This window comes from Aspergillus homomorphus (assembly GCF_003184865.1).
Source record: "Aspergillus homomorphus CBS 101889 unplaced genomic scaffold BO97scaffold_5, whole genome shotgun sequence".
NCBI lineage: Eukaryota > Fungi > Ascomycota > Eurotiomycetes > Eurotiales > Aspergillaceae > Aspergillus > Aspergillus homomorphus.
Window position 1 is genome coordinate 747,155 of NW_020291891.1, and position 24,220 is coordinate 771,374.

Below are 24,220 nucleotides of genomic sequence, written 5' to 3' on the forward strand. Positions count from 1 at the left end.
AGGGGAAGTACCAACATGAAGCAGGAGTAGATCTAAAGGATAATCTAGTAAACTGGTGGATCGTTAATCACTGCAGTGTAGTTAACATAGTCTAGTTGTGTTTTGGGGCCGGATCACGTGGGGCCGCCTTTTCGGGCCATTTTTGGTAATCTTCATAGCCGCGGTTCGTATCCGAAGGGTCGGACTGGAGTAGACTGCCACTCCTCCCTTCACTGGAGCTCTTGCTAATAGGGCTGGCTGATTGTCCGCCTCTCGCCTTCAACATTCTTTCTCCCCCTCCCCCACCATTCAAATTTCGATGATTCTTTCCACACCACACTATGCTGCTCTCATTTGTCTAAATCTCAATCAGCATCTGTACTCCACCCCACAACAAACCAAGTCCGATACCTCTTCATGGCCTCTGCCCCAGGTTATCCAGCGTCTGGCAGGGCTCGGTTATCCGACGCGGGTATGACATCAACCCACCAGGCCGAAAGGACGAATGAGCCCACAAACACCACGAACATTACCGGCGAACCTGACGGAGAGGGCGAAACCATCGAGGAAACGGTACTCCTGAATCGGCAAACGACCTCCGACGAGACCGCCACGCGCGACCTTCCCGCATCGGACAAATCCAGCTTGGTTGACCCATCCCTGTCCAACAATGACGACGAACCGCGCAAATGCTGGATCTGCTACGCCGACGAAACCGAAGATACCCCGCTCAACTCCGAATGGCGATCGCCGTGCCCCTGCGCCCTAACCGCGCACGAAGCCTGCCTCCTCGACTGGCTGGCCGACCTGGAGAACCCGCGGTCGCGCAAACGGAACGGCACCAACGCGAAGATGGTCTGTCCGCAGTGCAAGACGGAGATCGTCGTCTCCCGGCCGCGGAGCTACATTGTGGATCTCGTGCGGCTGTTCGAGCGGGTGGCTGGACGGCTCGTGCTCCCGGGCATGGTCTTCACGCTGGCCGGCACGGTGTGGGCGGGCTGCTGCGTGCATGGCGTCTACTCGATGTATTTTGTTTTCGGCACCGATGAGGCCCGGCATATCCTGGAGGAGTCGATCGACGGGCCCTGGAACTCCGGGCTGAATTTGGGGCTCCCGCTCATCCCTATGTGCTTGATTCTGACCCGCACGCGGTATTCGGAGGGCTTGCTGGCCGCTATCCCGTTCCTCTTGCTGGTGACGCATCAGCCCGTTGTCGAGCCTGCTGCTGCGGAGCTTTGGCCCCCGACCCCGGCGGCGACATTCGCGGCTCTGCCGTACGTGAAGCGGCTGTATACGCTACTGTACGATAAGATGTTTGGGAAGCTGGAGAAGAAGTGGATCCTAGAAGTGCAGCCGCGCCAGTCCGATATCAATGAGTTCGATGACAACGCACCGCCAAATCATCCAGAACCCATCCCCGACGAGGCTGAGCAGAATGATGATGATGGGCGGGTGCTGATGGAGATCGACTTTGAATTGCAGGTGGGATTGAGAGGGGACGATGAGGGAGCTGAAGGAGTGTTTGAGTTCAACGGTGGGCAAGGTGGGGAAGGACAGCAGCAACAAGGCGGACAGAATGATGGCGGTGGTGCCGGCGGAGGACAGGCGTTCGGTCTGGGTCGGAGGGACGACCTGGTCCATGAGACGACGAATCTCGCCGATCTGATTCTGGGGGCTCTTGCATTCCCGGTTATCTCTGCGTCGATGGGGGGACTGCTCAAACATGTGCTGCCAAGCTCATGGACAACGGCGTCAACGGCGGGTCGACCAGGCTTGTTACAGACGCGCTGGGGTCGCAGCGTCGTTGGTGGCTGTGTCTTCGTGCTATTGAAGGATGCCTTGGTGCTATACTGTCGGTGGAAGTTAGCGCAGACCCATCGTCGCCGTAAGGTGCTCAACTATGACCGATCAAAGAAGCATATTCGGGCGAGCAGTAGGGCAAATAACGGTTCTTAGGTGTTAGCATGACTGACTTGGGACTTGCATTCATGAGGCGTTTTGTTCTGGCGGATGGGATGATGTTCATGATACACTTTTTCATTTTGCAAATCTCCAACTTTTTACTTGGCAAGTAACCGGCGAAAACTCTTAAGAGTCAACTTGGAATACAAATTTACATTCAATCACGTCGACCTGAAATAGTAGAGCGTTCTCAATATCCACCAGTTCACATACTTCATTCTTTAAGTAAGACAACAAGGCGCTTAATCATCCCTTAGCGCGCGGCTGGGCCGACCCCAACCCTCCGCCCGGCGAGATCTTTCTTTCCCCGAAACATTTATCCTTCACCACCACAACATATCAACCACCCCAAAACCACACAAAATGCGAACAACACTCTCCCCGATTCTCGCCTCCTTGGCGAACGTCTTCCGGATTCCTCTTTCGCAGACTGCCTCTCGCCCGGCCGCGACCGCCGCCCTCAGCCGATTCAATGGCAGCAGCAACGAGAGCTCGAAGAAATCGACCACAGCCGCGGCGATGAGCAGCACCCGACAATTCTCGACGACGAGCGCGTTGTCCAAGCGGAAGGGTGGTTATCAGAGGCCCGATAGACGTATCAGTACGTTGTGCCTTTTTTCTTGGAGCACCGATCATGAAATTACATCCTTTGGGGTGGTGAGCAGCGAGCGAGCGAGAGTCACGGAGCAAGAGAAACCCAGCCTACGCTCCCGGGGGGAGCGAAAGCACTCTCTCTACTCCCTCCTCCTCCCACCTCATCTGCCCATATACCTAGCAAAATAAAAACCCCCATGCTAACCCATACACTCCCCGCACAGCCATGATCCGCTACTTCCTGCACCACCCGCTCACTCCGCGGCCCCTCCGCTTCAGCCGCAACCGCTTCCTCCGACACTGGACCATCCACCGCGCGTGGCACCTGTTCCAGGCGCAGCAGCGGCGCGCCCACCACCTGGAGCTGGAGCGGCAGTGGCACGCGATGCGCGCTGCGTGCGAGGAGTTGCGCACCGGCGCCGGCGACGGCGGCAAGCTGTTCCGCAAGAGTATGATCAAGACCGGCATCTTCAAGGACCTGTTCCCCATCGAGTACGGCCGCTTGCAGACTGAGAGTCCCAGTAGCGAGGGCTGGAACCATGACTGGAAGCGGATGAAATAGATTTCTCTTTTTCTTTTTTTTTTCTCCTTAGGAGGTTCGGGGTTGGTGGGAGGATATGTTCGGGTTGACTTTACGAGGTAGTCCGTGTGGACATGTAAGGGGATTTGGGGGTGGAATAACGGAGGGAGGATATGTGTTATAGAGTGGACGGGTGCTTACTCGATGTATGCTAGGTTCTAGGGTCTGCTTCTTTCTTATTTCTTTTGCTGTCTTGTATATTAGGTAGTATATACCTTGGTTTGGTTATGTTATCTGCTCTTTCTTACTCGCTCGGTTCCTAGCCTAGAGGTGAGGAGGTCGCGTAGATATACTTGGCTCCGTTGATTCGATAGCTGACAAGTCCCTTAATATTCGTCCCGACACCGCTAACACCGTGACCACAGCTCATTCCAGAAGTTGATCCCGATATACAGATATAATCACCGTGATATTCTACGAGCTTTCTTCCAACCACGATCATCCATTGCAAGTAGAACCCCTCCCTCCTGGCAGAACAGAAGCAATCTAGATCCTCTACCTCATCTGCAGATGAGCCTGTAGGAGCCCTCCTGATCAGCCAGACCAATGGAAAGAACCCCAATATGCAGAATCCAGGAACCGCTAGAAATTTTCAGCCACACACGATGCAGTGCGTTCTGAATCCTTGCTTCCTGGTGGTACTCGTTCCTGAGATCCTCCTCGGTGTCATTTATATTGTATCGGCGAATTCGAATCTCTCGTCTTCTCAGAAACTGTTTGGGCATATCCTGTTCGATGGGTTCTGATGTGTCGAGCATTGGATGAGAGGCCGTTTGAAGAAGTGGAAATTAGATCCGAGGCGCTGGGTTTGAGAGTTGTCGGACGGGTGCTTTGGACGTCGATGGGAAAGACTATAAAGCTAGTGGGCACCTGTCCTAGGTTGCATGTTTAGATTGTGATTGCTCAGCTGCATCGACAAATTCGTATCAGAGGACTGAGACGACAGAAAATTGGAAGAGGTCATGTTAATGGGTTGTGTTCAATTTAATTGGATATCTAGTAGAGCCCGAAGACAGTACCTAGTACGTGGCTCAAGCCAAGCTAATAAACTACCTAAGGTGAGTGAGAGTGAGCAGTAGGGCCCGAAAAAAGCAGAAGCAAAGAGTCCCACAGCCATCGTCGGAGCGATCGATGCTTCGGCTCAGGTGCAAGAGATCCCGAAGAGAGAATAGAAAGAGAAGACGCCATCCGTATGTGCTTTGCCAAACCAGCCCCATTCCGTCCCGCTTATCCCGACCAGACATCAGCAGGAAAGTCGGATACATCAATCGAAAGCAAGAAAAAAAGCTCAGTACGCTGAAACACGGAGAGAGGTAAACATCAAATGCGAAAGAGAAGACTGAGACCCGCAGAACACCGCATGTGACTCCGAACATTGGGGTAGTAAGAAGGTTGAGTGGAAGTTGAGCCTGCTCCTGAAACGTTGTATCGGTCACCCTGTGACACCTCGTCACGATATTGACGCAGTAGCGCGATTGCCACGGGTTTTCTTCGGAGCCGGACCACCAGGACTGGCAGCAGCGTCCGCGTCACGCTTCTTAGCTTTAGTTCCGATCACAGCGGGAGTTTGCTTCCTTCGGAGCCAGCCATCGAAAGGATTAACACGCTTCCTCTTGGTTTCGGGACCCGAGGTGGACGGGGTTTCGCCCTGCTCTGTGTCATCTCGTTTGCCTCGAGTGCGCAGGGAGCGTACTGTGCCGCCGGGAGACGGGGGTGTTGTTGTGGTAGTCTTGAGTGGAGGCGTAACTGGCCGCTGCACTATGTCATGATCGAGATCAGCGTCCTCCGTCTCCTCAGCCTCAGTGTCGAACACATGTTCATCGATATCGGTCGCTGCTTCTTCGTCCGCATCGCCCGTGCTATCTTGCTGCTCCTCAGATGCCGCGGAGCGGAAGAGCACGCGAGGCTTGATCGATGAGCGTGTGAGAGGTCGAAGGCTTGCAGTCAGAGACTCATCGATGAGATCTGGGCGGGCCGCTAGCAGACCCAGATCATCGTCATCGTCTTCATCACAACTTTCAACGTCATCTGTGAATTTGCGGAACAATTTCTTGCCGCGGCTGCGAAGTCGAGTTAGAAGATATATTAAGTGAGAAAGGAAGTGCAAATTCAAACTTACAAGACGTAGAACATGCCGTCTTCACGCTTGACCGACTCATTGACTTCCTTGTCACGGGCCATCTCTTTGCGTCGAGAGGTGCGGGTGCTTGTGTTACTACTGGGCTTCTTGTAGAACGGGTTGCCTTCACTCTCATCCAGCTCTGGAACCCGGTCGCGGGAATCAGTGTAAATCTTGATCTCTGTCCCGCTCTGGCCGTGATCTTCAGTGAAGCTGTCTAGCGAGAAGCCTGTGTGTTTCTTAGACTTCCGCCGTGAGCTGGAGCTGGGAGGCGGGGGAAAGAGAACTCTGGCCGTACTCCCAACATCAGCGACAGCCTTCTTCCGCGGCGTTTTGGCTGGTGTCGGAAGCATCCCTTCGGTGAGTGTGGGGCGAAGAAACGGCGGGGGATGAGTGTGAGAAGGTTCGGTGTTGAAAGGGTCAGCGTCGTCTAGAGTAGAGTACTGTAGTGAATGTGTTCCGGCAAATCGGCCCGACTTTTGCTTCCGAGGGGAGATTTGCGCAGAGCCTGGTGGTGATAATGTCGCTGATTCAGGTGCGTGCTGTTTCTTCGGCAACTTCGAGCTTTCGCGCGTAGACGGGAAACTGGGCGGGGGAGTAGTCTGAGACTCCCTAGATGAGCGCTGGCTAGCTAGTCTGGCCGAAAAACGCGTGGAATAAGGCTCATAGTCGTCATATTTGGCACCATGTCGAGGGGTAGGAGGCATCCGTAGCCTGGAAGGCGGTGGTGGTGTTGTCGCCATTTTGAGTGCGATACGTGTATCCCAGGTGACGATAAATATCCTCAAACAATCCCAACTCCAAATTCACTGAGAAAGATCGTTGATTCGTGATGTAATCAATTCCAAGAGAGTCGCAATGGATGGGCGTTGTGCAAGGTCCGTTCCAAGTCGTAGTGCAAGCAACCCAAGGGAGACAAAGGGAGGAAAACGCGCGACGACCGGAAAGCCGACTGCTTCTCCAACGCGATTAACCAAGCCCGTCAAAACTGGACCGATAGAGTCGGGAAAGAAGCGAAAGAATGGGAGCGATCGATCAGCAATTGGAGATCGATGTAGTGGTGAGTTGACAGTTGGGGGTGCGAATAATGGTGGGTAGACAGAGGTTGGTAAGTTGGTTGGTAGTGGTAGGTAGTGATGAAGGAAACGGGAAAGGATGGGAAGGGGAAGAGAAGTTGGTTGGCTGGTGGGAGAGTGGGCTGGCCAGTTTGGGCGCGAACTTGGAAGGGCGGAGCAACGCCCCGTGGTTGTGGAATGCTCTTCAAGGTTGTGTTTCCTTCCCAGCCACACCATTCCGCTATCTCCCAGTGACTCCCACGCAATTGACTCGGCTTTTGAGGCTTCGACATAGGAATCAGTGGCTGAACGCGCCCCACGATTATTCTCCGTCGATCTGCGGCTTGTCATTGATCCATTGGTCACTAGTACTCTCTAAGATACGCGCTACAGACACAATCCCTCGAGTTTATCCTTTATCGATCCGCCCCTCTCTGCATCTCCCGCTTCCCCTCCATTCCCACCAATAATTATAGCATTTCGCAACACAGCAGAAGAGATGGACAGACTACAGCTATCCGAAGATGATTCTGATGATCTCTGGAACTCGCCATCCAAGCGTGGAAATAATCGTCATACCCCAAAGGTGCTGAAAGAAGAGAGCTTGTCGCCTGAACCAACAAAGGTCCCCCATGATGGAGAAACGCTGTTTGACCGCCAAGAGGCGCGTGAAGCTGCTCTGCGCAGTGAATTGGAAAGCGTTCGTAAGATCAATCAGGTCATTGAGGGTCTCCTTGGGAGCCTCGACCGTGCCAAAGGAAACATGGATGTAAGTCTAGTGCTGCCGCCCCCACTACTTCGTGCGTTGACTACGTCAGGAATCGCTAACCGTTGGCTACCTTCAGACTGTCTCACAGACGCTTGATTCTGCCTCCACTCTCTTAAATACCTGGACACGAATCCTGTCCCAGACCGAGCACAATCAGCGGTTGATTCTCAACCCCAATTGGCAAGGTGCCGTTCAAGATGTGGCCGACTCGGAACACGAGGAACTCCTCCGGCAGCAGGCTGCGGAGAGACGGGAGCGGGAACTTCAACAACAGAGAGAAGCCGCTGCCCGTAAGGCCGCGGAGGACGAAAGAAAGAGAGCTGCCGCTGCAAGCGCCAGAGGCACACGCGGATCGAGTTATGGAAGAGTGCGCAGTGGCTTGGGAAGGACTCCCGGCGTCTCATACTCTGGTACGAGGCCTGGCGCTACAAGAACGACCGCCCCTTCAAGTACGACAGGAAGGCCACCTTCGACTAGTACAACACGTAGGCCGGCCAGCGGAATCGCGAGAGGCTCGGGCATCGCGCGTGGGCGCGGCGGGCTTCGAGGATAATATGGAATGGTAATGGTGAATTAGACATGTATACTATGAGACCAATGAAGAACACACCACGATGCTGGTGACGAAATGATACCCCTCAAAACAAGACAAATTCAAAGAGTTCAACACGTGCACCTCTGCAGTAAACAAAATTGTTTGTTTTTAAAGGACGGATATTTATGCCTGAGGCACCAAGGCGCATTACCGCCAATAATGGATCCACTGCGATAAAGCTTCCATCGCCCCGATAAGCTTGCGCGACGTTGCCTGCTTGCAACTTGCCATGGACTCATCCTTCCCAGCACAATGAATTTCGCACCCTACCAGGACGAATCGCCCGAGGTGGAACGGGCATTCTCCCCCTCGCTGGGCGAGGCGCATCGTCCGAGACCCTCTAACATCCAGTCCCCGCGCGGTTCTCCAGCCCCTGCTCTTGCATCCCCCGGACTTCCATCCCCGAGCCACTTTGCCGGTGCAGGCAGCATCAACACCAGTGGACATGGAAACACTGGCTTCGGAAATGACCTCGAGGGCGGCCGTTTGAGTCTGGGTGCATTTGACACCAGCCTCCCCATCCGCATGGACGTCGAAGCAATGCTGGCATATCTGCTTCTGCCTCCCGCGGGTGGTGTATTCCTCCTGCTGGTGGAGCACAAGAGCGATTACGTACGGTATGTTCATACGGCGCACTCAACCAAGCCAGGTAATTCTGTTTTCAGATTCTTACTGATAGGGCATTTAGGTTCCATGCGTGGCAATCGAGCATGCTCTTCACAGTCATGTTTGTAAGTTGTACCAGTGCATACAGACTCAAGTTCATTTCTCACAGCTCTAGATCATCCACCTTCTCTTCTCCTGGTCAAGCTTCCTGTCCTGGCTCTTACTGATGGGCGACCTTGCAATGATTGGGTTCTTGAGCATGCGTGCTTATCGCGACGGTATGTGCGCTCCTGTCGACGACGGCTTGTGTGGGAAACCGCGTGCTGACAAGACATCCTTCTAGTCGATACGCTCGAACACTTCGAGGTCCCCATCTTCGGCCGCCTGGCTAACTCATTTGTTGATGACGAATAAACCTAATTAATTCTAAAGCGCGAATCAGTCGGTCGATAATCCTCGTTTTCCGGGGGCGGTGGTCTTATCTTGCGTCCCCAGAGCATTTCATGCATCAGGAGATTTGTCCTGGTCCCTTGTACAGTGTCGGAATTGAGAACATATTCATAGGTTTCTGTGTGCATAGCCTTAGCTTTCAGTTTGTGTGTGGCTGTGGATGCTGCATGTCATGTCTCTTTAATACTCTAATCAAGCGGCTATTCACTTGAATGTCCTGCTCCCGTTCTTTCAATTCTCTTTTACAACTGGCGGAACATAAGATCAAGTTGCTTGAATTAATCTCCACCGCTGGACTTGCCTCCAGGACCCTTGGAGTCATTTCTTACCGTATTGTGCCAATGGGCGTTCATGCTTTCTCCCAGCAGTATTACGTGGCGGCGAGAGTAAGGATGTTTTAATCGTACAAGGTGGCTTAACAATCTAATTTGGGAATATGAACGGGCTGATTGACAGGGGTTGGGACTGTAGTAAGTGACAGGTCCTGGTGGGCTTATCTTGGAAAAGGCAACTAAATAGCTTTGTTCGGCTAACGCTTATTGACCAAGATGAATTATTGCAATCGGTGCCGTATTTGTCCTAGCGGTGTGCATACCAGCTAGCAAGGAAGAGATCATGGGATTGATTTTTGCTGATTTAAGGAGACCGCTCGCATGATTCTAGATGTGGAACCTACGAGAGACGTAGAATCTGTGTCTTACGAGAAGACTGCAGGTGATCCTGGTGTCGAAAAATTTCATATTCCAGGTAACGACATCGTATCGCAGAACTTCAAACCACAGAAAAAAGAAGGACAATAGTCATATTAAATTGACATGTAGGTATCGCAAGAACAGAAAGGACCGTATGCCAAACAACAGGGCTTAAAAAGGAGAGTAATAGAGAGAATCAAAGTAGGTAAAGGAGTGATTACATGGCTTGTGAGGCAAACGTGCTGAAGGAAGAGGAACGAGAATATCCGCAACGGAGACGTCAAAAGAAATTAGGCACAATCTGGTATCAAAATCATGAACACATCAATTAGGATAAAGGTGCACTCTCTGTCCTTTGGGTGGATAAACTGTTCATAACATAGTAAGGGTATGGGTCATTGCGTAACTTCAAAAAGCTGCTGATTTTAGATGATCTGTAAGTAGTTGCTCGGCACCAATCCGGTCCGGCTTCGAGAGGTCGTGATCTCGGCTTCCCACCAACCATCGTCTTGGAGCCGGATGACGGAAAGCACGTCGCCTTTGCTGAAGCCGAGTTCCTCAGGGATGGCGGCCGTGTAGCTGTACATTGCTCGAGCTGTGTATACAATTATTAGAGTTATTCTATACATAGAGCATGCTCGACACAGGCACAGTAAGGACTTACCAAAGTGTAAAATGGGTCTGCCATCCCGACTAAACTGTCTGCCAGGATCGGCAACAGCCATCGACCGGCTCCTCGAGCGGCTGCGCACACTGGCGTTGTCTCCATAATAGGACATGGGTCTACCGCTGTCGCGCCGAGATCCATAGCCATCTTGACTGCCGCCATACATATCAGGTTGACTGGACAACTGTAGCTCCATGCCTCCAGCGCTTGAAGGACGAGCTTGTTGTCGGAACTGAGGTTGAGGCGACACAGCTCGCGGAGGCTGTCGGAACTGGGGTTGAGGCGACACAGCTCGCGGAGGCTGTCGGAACTGGGGTTGAGGCGACACAGCTCGCGGAGGCTGTCGGAATTGCGGCTGAGGGGAAACAGCTCGCGAAGCAGCCGCTGTGGGAGATTGTCGATACTGAGGCTGTGGAGACACTGCTCGAGGCATTGCCGTGGCCACAGAGCCCCGTCTAGAGCGGGGTGTAGCAGCATCGACAGGACGCTGGGGTGGCGTGGAAACGGTTGGAGATTGTGCATATCGGCTTTTCATGCTATTTGACTGGTAGGAACTTGGGCTTGGACTTGCTGTTCGACTATACTGGCCCATGCGCGTGTCCACCCGAGGAGAATTGACCTGAGGGCTGGCGCTGCGCCTGGAAGCCGGCGACTTGGCGCGTGGAGCTTCCTGTGTTTGGCCACTGTTGCGCCTGGGAGCCTGGCTGGTGCCCCTAAGCATACTTTGAGCTTGGCCGGTGTACCTCTGAGTTGTTTTCTGCATCTGAGCAGCGGTGAAAGCGGGCTGTGGCGCATCAAGACGTTTCAATGATGAATCATTATACGCTGGAGGAGGTGTTGCCACGGAGCCCGGGGTGGCCGTTGATGCCGCAGCTGATGGCGGAACTGGTGTAGCGATACCATGATATCTGTCGGCGGAAACCCGGATCGCTGATGGCTTCCCTGCTCCCTTAAGATCTGCTAAGGCTCGGGCGACAGGGTCTTGCTCCTCCTCTGTTTTCTTGCCTGCCTGGGCTACCTTCTTGGTATTCTTGTCTGGCGATTCCACATCAAACACATTATTTCCCACGTTGAGTTGGAAATTGGCTCTTGGGTCAACAGGCTCAGGACTACCGGAAACCCTGCCTGGATCTGGAACAGAGATAGGCTGGTGAGGCTGGGAAGCTTTGACCGGGCTCGCCTGTTTTGCTGCTGGTTCAAATGTGTTGCGAGGAGGGGCCTGAGCTGGTCCTGAATGGCGGTCCTTATCGTGCCGGCTCTTGCGTCTGAAAGGACTGTTGCTGAAAAACGCACTTCTCTTCTTTTGAACCTGCTTATCCATACCGGGGAGCGCGACACCGTTGGTGGGCTTGGTTGGAGACTGCCTGGCGCTTGAAGGTTCTTGGCTTGACATCGAAGTCGGATTAGATACTTCGCTTTGGGAGTCCCGGCTTGACGGTCTGTAAGCGCTGTTTGTCCCTAAGCTGCGCTCCGAAGGTGGACCTTTTCGGCAGAACATCGTCATGCCATCCGTTGGATATGCGTTATGTGGCACAGTACCGATTTCACCATGCTCATTAGGATCATAATTAGGTGGTAGGTATCCACCACGGCGGAGATCCAACGGAGCGGGCTGTTGCATAGGTGGGGGCTGCATTGGCTGTACTGGCTGCACCGGCGGCGGCGGTTGAACGGGTTGCTGGACAGGCGGTGGCATCGGCTGCGGCATTGACTGCTGCACTGGCTGCGGCATAGGCTGAGGAGGTGCTTGTTGCCTTGGCTGTGGCGGCGGCTTCTGTGGGGTGGCAGTACCTTCCCTGCTTGAGGGAGTATGAGGCCTGTTGACCTTGGCTGCGATCTCAGCATCCGGGTCGATATGAGACTCGTAGGTTGAAGGCTGCGGTGAAGAACTGCGATATGCTGGATTGATCGTGCGCTGGAACTGTGCAACAGAGTAACCTTCTTCCTCCGATGCCTCCGAGCTAGTGTCATCAAGTCCACCCCGACAAAAATTGATGAATTTTGGTGGGTCTGGAATGTCTTGCCCAGTTCCCCTTTCCTTAATGAAGTTGATGATGTCTTTCTCCACCTCGCAATCTTCCAGGGAAAGACGAATCTTCTCACAGGACTGTTCATACATTAGTCACCGAGTAATGACAGCGGATAGGGATTGACATACAGCATCGTCGCTAACACAAACAGTCGATGCGATGTTTGCGTATGTCCAAAGACTACTCTTGGTGAAATCGAGCCTCTCCTCCTCAAGGTCTTGGAACTTCTAAAAATGCTATTAGTCAGGGTGCTAAGAATGTCAAGCTCACAATTCATTCTTACATCGCAGGCGGATTTCCACTCCTTGTTCCAACGTCCAGTTGTCTCTTCTAAAATCTTGATAGCCGCTTCGTACTCGCTGCTACTAGACGCTAATTGTATTTGCGTCTTTTCAAGCTTGGCTTTGTTTTTGCGCTCCTCCTGGCCCATGACCATGTGGCCCTGTGCCAAGTAGCCCTTGATCCTCAAACAATCTTGTTCATATCGATCTCTCGTCTGTGACAATTTAGCACCCGGCATATCTCGTGCTTGGCATCAGAAATCTCAGCCTACCTTGTTGACAACATGGGTCTGCTGTATCTTAGTTTTGAGAAGACGTTCGATACCATTCTGAATGATCTTCCTGCGCTCTTTTGATCCACCCGCAAAAGCGATCAGCGGCTCCTCCAATTCTCTCTTCATTTGTGTGGAAATTGCTGCGTGGGCCTTCGCGATAGCTTCGGTTTCACCGCGGACAGTATCGAATGATGCCCGTAGCGAGCCTATCTCAGTCGATCCAAGCGGTTTGCGGCAGAGCGCCAACAGTTTTCTTGCGTATTCATCTTCGATAGCGGCTCGAACTGCCAGTCTCATTAGATCAGGAACGGTGTGGTTGTATTGAATCAGGTTTCGGACGACGCACTGTTATAGAACGTCTTCAGCTCGTCGCAAGACGTCTTCGCGTTGTGCATTCGATCTATCATAGGCCCGACGCCAGCATCTTCTTTTCCCCAGAAATTATTGGCAACTATAGAGACAAACTGGCGTTAGCCGCACCATGCATGATTGTTCGATACTGGTCAGGTTCCATACACGACATGGCCACCGTTGGCCCCTCTGCAACTGTCCCTGGCATTGTGACGAATTATAGTCCGGTACGACTGTTGAGCTTCGGCCAGCCTGCGCTCATCTGAGTATCGTACAAGGAAAAAAAATCAATTAATGGCAATATTGGAGGGCTTATCGCAGACGGCAGACAAAATAATGAGGTAACTGAAAATCAAACGACGACGACGAAGCAAGACCGTCCCTGGAAAGGAGAAAGAAGATCAAGATTCCGCGGAGAGAATGAGCAAGGCAGCACAGCACAATCAAGCTGGTTCTGGTGGAGAAGACCACAAGCTTGGCCCTGGAATCAAAGATGGTTGACGCCGTCATGTTTACAGTTCCGTGTCTCTCGGGGCAACCGGCGCCGTATCACGGGGCACAGTCATGCACCTCCCAGACCAACTCATGCTTCTGCTGCCTACCGTAGGAGGCTCGATGCGGTGTACATCCATTCCTCGTGGGTAAGATAAAATCACACTAAACGTGGTATACTTGTTCCTGTGATAGAACTAAAGTCCATCATTTGCTTTTACGCTGTTTCATCATGAACTTGACTTGTGGGGGCACTCTGAGTCCGCTGATGGGAAGAATGTGCCATTTTCATCAAGGAGAATATCAGTCTCCACGGTTCCCTGCCACTGCTCTTCAGTTCTATCTTATTGCATGTTTTACTCATCATACCCTGATACCTCCACCTTGGGATATTGTCTGTAGGATAGAAATACTGTACCTCGACTGGTGCATACGGAAGCTTGCACCGAGTCAACACATATATACCACATTAGGGTAGTAACATGCAAGATCGAAGATTGTCCGCGTAGCATGATCAATGTCATGAGCGCATGTTATCTTGACACCTAGGTAGTGTGCGGAGTATTGGTAGCATATTCTGGATCGGTCCCTCCTCAAGCCGGACGATATGCTGCATGCTCTGCATCCTCCGGATACCTTATTAGTTGCCGCCTGCCGTAATGACTCATCTCTTACATAAGCTACGATGCTGGCCAGTCTGGTGCTCACGTGCCGGAATTACTTTCCCCCCTCGCCATACACGTACTTCCCTGCACGAAGCAGAGCAAAGTCCTCAAATCCTCAGTGCTAGAGGTGCTTAGTAGGTGTGGTCACCGCAACCATACTAGCAAACTTGCGTACCTAGTAGCTTGCTCAAGCCGCACAAACTTCAGGCTCCTTAACAGCGCCTCGGATTCTTCCTCCATACATTCGCAAACAGAGCCGCCCAGGTTTACGCCTAAGGCAGACTAGTGTCGAGTCCTCAGGCAGCTCCACCTGCCCCGTCCACTCAACCTCGCTTTCTGCTGCCCGTCATTCACACCCATCCGAACTTCCCATCCACTTGTGCCACGAAGCAACGTCCTCTTCATTGTCATCGGTCTTTGCAAAGCCGCTGCCAGAATTCGTCAACTTGTTGCACATCCTACGAATCTTTTCTCACTTGTGTCAAATTCATTGCCTATTTGTGATCACGAATAATCAAAATTTGTCGCTCGCCCTCAGATCAAATGATCGCGTCTCCTAGATGACCTTCCCTCCCCCTCCTCCTTCCTCCCAATCGTCGATTGCTTCTGGCACCGATAAGTCATCTTCGACCAGACCGGCAAGGTCACAACAGCAATCTGCTTGGGGTCCGACCGTGTCCCAGTCTAGTGTTCGGCGTGGGTTGACTCCACTTGCGACCAACAACCTCGCATCATCCTCGATTTCCCCCTCAGCCTCTCGCGGGCCACCACAGTCCAGTAGCCCTGGTCCCGGTGGCTCGACCTCGTCTCCCTTAACTACCTCCTTCTCCGCCGTCTTGAGTTCCGCTAGGGGTCATCCAGTTGGCCGGAACGCGCCTTCGCCAGCCTCCACGCCGGCACCCTTTACCTCCTTCCAATCTGGCTCGCAACAGCACCAGCAATCCGGACAATCTCTCTCCTCGCCCAAATTCCGAGCTCACACCCCGTCTTCAGGGTCACATCTGGCTTCCGCAGCGGGTTCAATCGCGGGTGGAGGAGGCTCCGGGGGAGGCGGAGGTGGGACGGGATCTTCCAGAGGCGCCACCTTCTCTCCATTGTTGGCCGGTACAACCGTGAATTCTCCTACCGGATTCCCATCTGACAAACCGGGATCAGCAGCTTCTGGCGCTGCAGCTCACGCCAGTCAGTCATCGCTCACCAAGATATCCATCGCTCAAGTTTTCCTCCTCCTGGATTCAATCACGGAGAAAGAGGGCAGAGAGAAGTGGGAAACAAAAGCTGCGCAGATTCATAAGGTAACACCTTTCTTGCTTTGACACTTCTGACCTTTCACCGAGCACAACGATACTGACTTTCTTCAGCTCGTAGAATCCAACGGCATGGAGGTCTTTTCCAAATACTTTCGACGCTTGCTTACAGGCAACGCCCCGCAGATATTTCCCGGGGTCAACAAGTCCGTGGAAAATGCCGGCAACTACCCTCTCCTGGTACAAGAGATGGAGAAAGTCTCTCAGGATATCGAGCAATCTCAAAAGATCGCAGAGACAGTTGATACCTCTGAAGGCGATATTTTCCGTGATTTCGACCTTTCAACGTTCTTGGATCATTTCAAGCTTGACCCCCTTGTGAAGGTATCCTTAGCTCTAGCATTCAAGACTGCGAATAAGTCAGACCTTCGCGCAAAAGGTAAGTGGCTATCGATCTTTTTCCGGATTATATGCACGCCAGAATGCTAACTGGTCGCTCATTGCAGCTGATGCAATCCTTTCCAACTCCATCAACCCTTTCCTACAAAGCCTCGCGAACCCTGCGAATTTGGGCAAGGATTACAAGAATTCTTTTATTGGAATGACCATTGAGCGCTTTATCTTGTATCCACCCAGAAACTTCACCGACGACGTTAAAGGCAAATTGGTATATGCAGCCAATCTACGGTATCAGAAGTTAAGCAAGGACATACCATTCGAAGTCACATCCGCCCTACAGATGTTTAACTTCCTCAGCCCGAAATTCACGCTTGTTCGCCAACTTCATTCGAAGGGAGCGCGGGCAACTTCGAGCCCTGAGACTGTGACTGAAACAATCAATGCAGCGGGTTCTGATTGTTGGAACGAAGACCACATCTCTAGCGCCCTTCTTTTTCTTGTGCTCTCACAATACTGGCGAGAGTTTTCAATCGAAACATTCCTGAGCGCGGTTCGATCGCACTATGGCGAAAAGCAGATCAATTGGCCACTTGTGTTCCGCAACTTTGATCGCGAAGGTCTGAGGCTTGATACCCATCAGTTCGCGAAGCTGTTCGCTGCACTGCTGAACGTGGCCACGGAGGATTCAACGCTGGACGTACAGAAACTGTGGGGCGGAGACTGGGAACATCGCGATACCCAATTGTCCTTCCTGACAGCTTTTGTGTCCTCCCGCGTAGATGTGTCTCAAATTCCCCACCTACGCGCCACTTTCCCTCCTGACTTCTTCGCTGATGGCTCCGAGCTTGTTCGCCTCCAGGGAGAACGTGCGGCCAAGTCTCCCCTCCGGTCCCTGGACGCTATGAGAGCCATCTTCGACTTGGCGCTATTCTCCAATACTGCATGGTCTGCCCCTGAGAGCCAGTCACTCATCAAGGCCGTTGTCCAGTATGACTTGCCTGTGTTCTTATGCTCAGCCCTATCCCTTCCTCAGCCCTGGACCAGCGTTCAGCAGAGCTTCGTTCTTCGCACTCTAATTGTATTTGTTCTGAAGCAAGAGGAAGGCTACCACCTTGCGCTTCATGGAGCATGGCACCAAGACCGCCAATGGGTTGCAGAGCAGCTTTTCACCACGTTTACTCAGGATCCTACCTCCACTGCCGCAATTTACGAACAAGCTGTGGAATTCAACTGGCTGGATTATCTTCTTGGGTACACAAACGGCCTCGCCATGGATCTTGCTTGTTACGCTCACCGCAAGGGCCCCTTCGACTTGGAACAATGGGTTCGTAATGCTGCTCAGAAAGGTCCCATGGATATGGGGAGCCTGTTGTCCAAGTTCCTGCGGATCAAGGCGGAGGATGAACTTCACGTGCAAAGGAAAGAACAAGCTGCTCCGCAAATGGTTAGTCTTTCGGTCAAGACTGTCTACACTTTACTATCGGTTCTCGAAGAATACGTGGGTGATCGCGAGAACCTTACCCCAGTGCAACGCATTTGCATCCAGACCTATCCCAGACTCATCAATTACGGGGAGGGATTCGATGACATTATCGATGCCAATGGCGAACACGGCAACTCTTTGCCTGAGGATGTTGACAAACAAATGCAGGAGCTCTTCGGCAAGATGTATCATGAGGAATTGTCGCTGAGGGAGATTCTTGAATTGATGAGACGGTATAAGTCTTCGCGGGAGCCAGCCGAGCAGGACCTTTTTGCCTGCATGGTTCACGGATTGATAGACGAGTATCACTGCTACCACGAGTATCCCTTGGAGGCCTTGACCAAAACGGCGGTCATGTTTGGTGGCATCATCAATTTCCGGCTCGTTGATGGTATCACCTTGAAGGTGGGGCTGGGCATGATTCTGGAGGCGGTGCGAGAGCATGAGGTCCACGATCCCATGTATAAGTTCGGTGTCGAAGCGATTGAGCAACTGATCAACCGCCTTCCTGAGTGGGCTGGTTTCTGCCACCTTCTGCTTCAAATACCCAGTTTGCAAGGCACCACGATCTTCCAGAAGGCCGAGGAGGTTCTGCGCGAACAAGGAAGCCAGGTTCGAGATGAGACTGGTAGAGTCGAGACTGTAGCCGGTCCTTCTATGAACGGCAACCTTGAGGAAACCGTAGCGCCTGATGGAACCGCCCGCAAGTTTGTATCCGTCCATGTCGATGCCCCTCTTCGACCCGAAGTCTACTCGGATCCGGACGAAGATATCCAGGACAAAATCCTTTTTGTTCTGAATAATGTTTCCGAGCAGAACATAGATGAGAAACTCCGCGACCTCACAGATGTTCTTCGTGACCAGCATCATCAGTGGTTCGCTTCTTACCTCGTGGAGGAACGGGCCAAGCTGCAGCCGAACTTCCAACAACTATACCTCGATCTGCTCGATCGCATCAACGACAGGATGCTGTGGGCCGAGGTTCTACGAGAGACTTATGTCAGTGTCTCCAGATTGCTGAACTCAGAGACCACGATGAATTCCTCCACTGACCGCGGGCACCTCAAAAACCTTGGTGCATGGCTGGGTTCTTTGACCATAGCAAAAGACAAGCCCATCAAGCATAAGAATGTCTACTTCAAAGGCCTCCTCTTAGAGGGGTTCGACAGCCAACGCCTGACGATTGCCATCCCTTTCACATGCAAAGTACTTGTTCAGGCCACCAAGTCAACTGTTTTCAACCCCCCAAATCCTTGGCTGATGGACATCCTTGCTCTGTTGATGGAGCTGTATCACTTTGCTGAACTGAAATTGAACCTCAAATTTGAGATCGAAGTTCTTTGCAAGGATCTTGACCTGGACCACAAGAACATCGAACCGTCTGTTATCATCCGTGACCGTTCCGCCCACATCGAGGATGCGCTATCTACAGCTAACATCCCCGACGGCCTTGAAGCGTTTGAGGACATGGCTCTTAGCACCATCAATCAAGGCATTCGCCACGAGAGACTTTCTCCTGCTGCCATTATGTCAACCCTCCCAAGCTTGGACAAGATCCTTGTCCTTCCGTCAACGGCTAGCAGCATGGTCGATTCGAATGTTCTTCGTCAAATCGTCCACAGTGCTGTTGAACGTGCTATTGCAGAAATCATCACGCCTGTTGTGGAACGCTCCGTTACCATCGCCTCCATCTCTACCGTGCAACTCGTCTCCAAGGACTTCGCTATGGAGCCTGATGAAGAAAGGGTGCGACATGCGGCAGGCATCATGGTCAGGCAACTTGCCGGTAGCTTGGCCCTGGTGACCTGCAAGGAGCCTCTTAAGGTCAGCATGACCAACTATATCCGAATGATCCAACAAGAATACTCCGAGCAGCCGATGCCTGAGGGTCTAATCCTTATGTGTGTTAATGATAACCTCGACGCCGCATGCGGTATCGTTGAGAAAGCTGCAGAGGAGAAATCTCTCCCGGAAATCGAAAAGGTCATTGAACCTCAATTGGAAGCACGTCGACGCCACAGGGCAGCCCGCCCCAACGAACCCTTCATTGACCCTTCCATGAATCGATGGGGCCTCTTCATTCCTGAGCCTTATCGGCAAGCCACTGGTGGCCTTAATAAAGAGCAATTGGCTATCTATGAAGAGTTTGCTCGACAAGCACGCGGGCCTGCAGCCGCCCATGTGCAAAATGTTTCTACCGACTCTGGCCGACAGCTCCCTGACGTCCTGCAAGAACCATACTCTCCCATTCCCAACTTATCTACACCCGCTGAACAACCTGCTGTACCGCACAGGACCCCTCAAGCGCAGCAAGACGCTCGTTTGCAACAGTCTGGACTTGTTGGCGCGCAGACTCAGCTTAATGGCTTCCTCGAGGCTCAAAGTCCCCGCGAGAAGGTTGAGGCCATCGTGTCGGAGCTGCAACAGGCTGCTCGAAATGCTCCGGAGGAGCGTGTCAGAGACCTTGGTAGAGATAGCACTGTTTTGCAGGAGTACAATCAAGCACTGCGCACTATCCTCGCCTCGCCCAATGGAGAAGAGCTGGCCCGATTGACATGTCTGCGAATCTGCACAAGCCTGTATGCGCAGACCCCAAGCACGCTGGAGATTGAGGTTCTTGTCCATCTGCTCGCGAAGCTGTGTGACATGTCAACTTTGGTTGCGCGTTACACGTGGGCAGTCCTTTCAGAAGTCGATGACGAACACATGTTCAACGTCCCCGTCACCGTTGCTCTTATTGATGCCGGTCTCTTGGATATCCGACGCGTTGACATGATTCTGACGCGGCTAATCCTCCAAAAGAACACAGCTGCTCTAGAAGTTCTCTCCAACCTGATGAACCGCGTTCTCTTCAGTGAAGAACCATCTGCCTTGAGGTCTGACTTCTCCGGTAGTCTGGAAGCCATGAGCCAGTGGCTGGCAGAAGATTCGAACCTCTCGTTAGCAAATGAGATTATTCGCAAACTGCGGGAGTCCGGCATTCCTGAAGTTGTCAACCCCCTTCTAAGTGACAAAGCAAGATCGAAGCGGGATCAGATGGAATACATCTTCAGCGAATGGATTGGCATCTACAAGGCCCCTGGCGCAATCGACCGGACATATTACTCATTCCTGAAGGACTTACATCAAAGACAAGTCATGGCCAACCAAGAGGACTCTGCCCTGTTCTTCCGCCTGAGCATCGACATTTCGGTAGCGATGTTCGATCACGAGTCGCAGAACCCCAGTGGTAGTCTTGACGAAGCATTCCTTTACATTGATGCTCTTGGCAAGCTTGTGGTTCTGCTCGTCAAGTTTCAAGGAGAGTCTGCAGGAGCTGCCAAGACAAGCAAATCTGCGTACTTCAACTCGATACTCTCGCTCCTCGTGCTCGTTTTGAACCATCACTATGTCATGCGTGGTGAGGCATTCAATCAGCGCGTTTTCTTCAGGCTTTTCTCCAGCATTCTCTGCGAATACTCCATGAACGGGCTGCAACATAGTGATCACCATCAAGACATGATGTTTGCCTTGGCCAACAAGTTCCTGTCACTCCAGCCTAAATACTGCCCTGCTTTTGTCTACGGGTGGCTTTCATTAGTTTCACACAGATTCTTCATGTCTGGCATGCTGAATATGCCGGAACGCGCAGGCTGGGGTCCATATTGTGAGATCATGCAGGCTCTGCTGTCTTACATCGGCGAACAGCTGAAGCCGGCAACCATCTCCTATGTCGCCAAGGATTTGTATAAGGGTGTCCTTCGTATCCTGCTCATCTTGCACCATGACTTCCCTGAGTTTGTGGCGGAGAATCATTTCCAATTCTGCAACGTCATTCCTACTCATTGTGCCCAGCTTCGCAATCTTGTTCTGAGCGCCTATCCTTCCTCTTTCCATAAGCTCCCGGATCCGTTCAGAGAGGGCCTCAAGGTGGAACGCTTGGAGGAAATGCGAGAGGCTCCAAGAATTGCAGGCGATACCGCTGCCCCACTGCAGCATGCAAATATCAAGAGCGTTGTTGATGGCTCGCTCCAGAGCAGCAGTGTACCCGAAGCATCTGTGCAACAAATTTGCGAGGCAGTATACAACCCTCCGACCAAAGAGACTGGTCTCTTCTATGACGCCATCAACGTTAACGTGGTGCTGTTGAATGCACTTGTCCTCTACATCGGGCAGAACGCTGTGACTGTCAACAGTTCCCAGGGCAACACTCGCGCGGCCTTCGAGAACTCTGCCCACGCTTCACTCCTGGAAAGCCTTGCGAAGGCTCTGCGCCCGGAAGCACGATACTACTTGTTGAGTGCGATGGCTAACCAGCTGAGGTATCCGAACAGTCACACCTACTTCTTTAGCTTCGCTATACTTCGTCTCTTCGGCGCCGATAATTCGGAGCAGGATGAATCCGACATCCGTCAACAAATCATTCGCGTTCTTCTCGAGAGACTTATAGTCCACCGTCCTCATCCCTGGGGGCTGATCATCACCCTTCAAGAGCTGCTTCAAAACCGGAGCTACACCTTCTTCCGCCTTCCCTTCATCCAGGCTGCGCCTGAGGTAAGATCATCCATATTCCGTCATAGTAGGAGCGTTATCGCTAATTCTATCCAGATTGGTCGTCTCTTTGATGCCTTGTTGCAGCACATTCAACAGCAAAGCCCACGGGCAATGCCCTAAACATTCACGGAGATAATATCTCTACTATCTTCTCATATTATATTAATATGACGTATTCTATCATGCCTCGATGTCTTGCATTTGCCGAAACGACTTTCTGTCATGGTGTTTTGTCTATGCCGCTCATGACATGTAGCGCCAAAATACGGATCTTTCCTGGGGTGTATGATTTGAAAGGGTTCTTTATTCGCAGGCTTGCTTGTTCTGTTCTAATTCGTTTGCTTGTTTCGGCTGGGTTCTGGGAGAGGTTGCATTTCTAGGGCTTGTAAACATGTTCTGACGCTATATGGTACTTACATCATTGCCTTTTTCTGCCTCTATCCCTTTCTTCTGTGTTTTTTTCTTATCTTATTTTGGTGTTATCTTTGTCTATAACTACTTTTCAAGGTGGTCTGTAACGATATGCAGAGTTATAAATGATGATCTCAGAGGCTCGTGCGTGCATGTTGTCGATACTCACTGGTTTGACACATTGTGCGACTGGAAAACGTATTATGGCGTAGCTCCTTACGAGAGGTAGGAAACACTTCCGGTCCTAGGTACCTGTATCGACCTGTCTGGACAAGAATACGTAGTATGTAGGATAAGTTTGTCGTATGCGGGTAACTACCTATGGACGCTAGTCCAGCCAGTTGATGGGTCGGCGATAAACAAGGCGGCTTCCACCGCCCTGGTTGTCACACCCGGTGACGTCGACGCGCTCTCCCATGCTTTCCCCTCATCACTACGTTCCCATCTTCAGCTCGAGTTTTTCAGACGTGAAGCCATGGATGGTAGGCGCACGGCGAATGAAGTGTCAGAGGATGAAACAGGCGCTATGTCGAGGGTCATGGTGATATGTCCCATCAACATCTACTGCCGCCGACGCAGAGACTAACACCGTGATCTTCCAGAACGCGATGGCAGAAACACTGCGTCCACTGTTGTCAAAGCAAGCCCAAAAAGCTTATCTGGGCACTCTGCTCTTCATTTTTACGGCGATATGCATGGTTTTCATTTCGTCGGGCGCTTATGCGGTCTTCTATTACAAATTTATCCCGCAGGTCGGACTAGAGCGTATCGTACACTTGCAGTTCGGGTGCGTCATGAGATCCACGTTCAATTTTGATCTTCGATATATCAGCGACGAGCTCTTCTAGAGCTCTCCTCTCCATTAACTGACCGCTCTATTCTTTGTTCACAGTGATGGTCATCCCTGGGGAGCCGCCTCCCTAGACTCGGGTCTGATATCCCTGCAGAAGTACGATGTGCAGGTGGAACTTGAATTACCACGGACCCCTTCAAATGTCGCTGCCGGGAACTTCATGCTGGATCTGTCGCTCTATTCTTCTCCATCAACGTCCGCAGAAACTGGGCTGAATACCTCAACTTCCCTCCTCTCCCAATCGCGCCGCCCAGCTATCCTTACTTACGCTTCGCCTTTGGTCGACACGGCAAGCAAACTGGTGCTAATGCCGTTCTATGTCTCCGGGTGGAATCGGGAAGCAGAAAAACTGCAGGTCAACATGTTTGAGAAAGTTCAATTTCCCCGTGGGCGACGTAATGTCCCGTCAAGCTTGCGGCTAGAGATTCACAGTGCGGAGAAAATGCAAGTTTACAGAGCTAGGGTGATGTTCAAGGCGACATTCACCGGGTTACGGTGCGCTTGGTTAATTCTTCATTCGGACCATTCCCAAGCTAACGAAGGCATAGGTGGACCATGTACAATTGGAGGCTCACATCCTTCGTCATCTTCGGCTTCATGTTCTGGAGCGTTTCGATGGTGACTGGGGGCATGGTGTGGGCTGCACTGGCCATTCTTTTCCACCGCTCCAACGGAGAAGAGAAAGATATTGTCAAGACCGAAAATGACAGCGAAACAATTGTCAAGTCCGAAGATACTGACGAACTGTCCTCTCCGTTCGACATCCCTTCTGATCCGGCTTACACCAGAAGGTTGAAGATAAAGAGAGAGATAGATATGGAGGAAGAAGGTGATTATATGAACGAGGATACCGATGAGGATCGTGGTGCAGGACCATCGGATGTTTCAAGGACTGGATCTGGATCTGGACTCGAAAGTGCTCCTGCACGTGGGGTCCAACGACGACGCAGTCACATTTTCCGTGAACACACCTAGCGGGGATGATATTCAGAGGTTGTGTAATTCATAGTCGATACCCAACTATGTAGTAGTACTCATTCTTAACTCGACATCTTCGAAGAGAAATTGAAGTAGATCATGATGACTATTATCGATAACGAGACAAATCGGAGCGGGTGGAGCCTCGCAAGGA

General features: G+C 52.0%; 7 protein-coding genes across 7 annotated transcripts; 5 read left to right on the forward strand and 2 right to left on the reverse strand.

The window, feature by feature from the left end:
• The first annotated feature begins 214 nt into the window (after nucleotides 1-214).
• On the forward strand, nucleotides 215-2,035 carry BO97DRAFT_403528 (RING finger domain protein). Its single transcript, XM_025694759.1, has one exon. The coding sequence runs from the start codon at nucleotides 397-399 to the stop codon at nucleotides 1,933-1,935; it is 1,539 nt and encodes a 512-aa protein (XP_025554709.1). The 5' UTR covers nucleotides 215-396; the 3' UTR covers nucleotides 1,936-2,035.
• Nucleotides 2,036-2,270: 235 nt separating this feature from the next.
• On the forward strand, nucleotides 2,271-3,308 carry BO97DRAFT_440949 (mitochondrial 54S ribosomal protein mL40). Its single transcript, XM_025698126.1, has 2 exons — nucleotides 2,271-2,542; nucleotides 2,760-3,308. Exons 1-2 carry the CDS (start codon nucleotides 2,305-2,307, stop codon nucleotides 3,095-3,097), a joined length of 576 nt encoding a protein of 191 aa, XP_025554710.1. The 5' UTR covers nucleotides 2,271-2,304; the 3' UTR covers nucleotides 3,098-3,308.
• A 1,190-nt stretch (nucleotides 3,309-4,498) lies between these two features.
• BO97DRAFT_216161 (uncharacterized protein) lies at nucleotides 4,499-6,149 on the reverse strand. Its single transcript, XM_025690612.1, has 2 exons — nucleotides 5,235-6,149; nucleotides 4,499-5,175 (listed from the first exon to the last, which is right to left on the reverse strand). The coding sequence occupies exons 1-2, from the start codon at nucleotides 5,975-5,977 to the stop codon at nucleotides 4,566-4,568; spliced, it is 1,353 nt and encodes a 450-aa protein (XP_025554711.1). The 5' UTR covers nucleotides 5,978-6,149; the 3' UTR covers nucleotides 4,499-4,565.
• Nucleotides 6,150-6,527: 378 nt separating this feature from the next.
• BO97DRAFT_363263 (uncharacterized protein) lies at nucleotides 6,528-8,909 on the forward strand. The gene is made up of 6 exons (XM_025692491.1): nucleotides 6,528-7,058; nucleotides 7,135-7,455; nucleotides 7,852-8,270; nucleotides 8,342-8,384; nucleotides 8,435-8,537; nucleotides 8,603-8,909. Exons 1-6 carry the CDS (start codon nucleotides 6,789-6,791, stop codon nucleotides 8,671-8,673), a joined length of 1,227 nt encoding a protein of 408 aa, XP_025554712.1. The 5' UTR covers nucleotides 6,528-6,788; the 3' UTR covers nucleotides 8,674-8,909.
• A 527-nt stretch (nucleotides 8,910-9,436) lies between these two features.
• Nucleotides 9,437-13,430, reverse strand: BO97DRAFT_403533 (formin-binding protein HOF1). The gene is made up of 7 exons (XM_025694760.1): nucleotides 13,171-13,430; nucleotides 13,001-13,105; nucleotides 12,652-12,938; nucleotides 12,382-12,594; nucleotides 12,227-12,325; nucleotides 10,066-12,175; nucleotides 9,437-9,996 (listed from the first exon to the last, which is right to left on the reverse strand). Exons 1-7 carry the CDS (start codon nucleotides 13,211-13,213, stop codon nucleotides 9,827-9,829), a joined length of 3,027 nt encoding a protein of 1,008 aa, XP_025554713.1. The 5' UTR covers nucleotides 13,214-13,430; the 3' UTR covers nucleotides 9,437-9,826.
• Nucleotides 13,431-14,539: 1,109 nt separating this feature from the next.
• Nucleotides 14,540-22,377, forward strand: BO97DRAFT_363270 (CCR4-NOT core subunit CDC39). Its single transcript, XM_025692492.1, has 4 exons — nucleotides 14,540-15,457; nucleotides 15,524-15,848; nucleotides 15,916-21,824; nucleotides 21,879-22,377. Exons 1-4 carry the CDS (start codon nucleotides 14,723-14,725, stop codon nucleotides 21,942-21,944), a joined length of 7,035 nt encoding a protein of 2,344 aa, XP_025554714.1. The 5' UTR covers nucleotides 14,540-14,722; the 3' UTR covers nucleotides 21,945-22,377.
• A 267-nt stretch (nucleotides 22,378-22,644) lies between these two features.
• Nucleotides 22,645-24,138, forward strand: BO97DRAFT_403535 (seipin). Its single transcript, XM_025694761.1, has 3 exons — nucleotides 22,645-23,022; nucleotides 23,128-23,583; nucleotides 23,637-24,138. Exons 1-3 carry the CDS (start codon nucleotides 22,844-22,846, stop codon nucleotides 24,061-24,063), a joined length of 1,062 nt encoding a protein of 353 aa, XP_025554715.1. The 5' UTR covers nucleotides 22,645-22,843; the 3' UTR covers nucleotides 24,064-24,138.
• The last annotated feature ends 82 nt before the right edge of the window (nucleotides 24,139-24,220 follow it).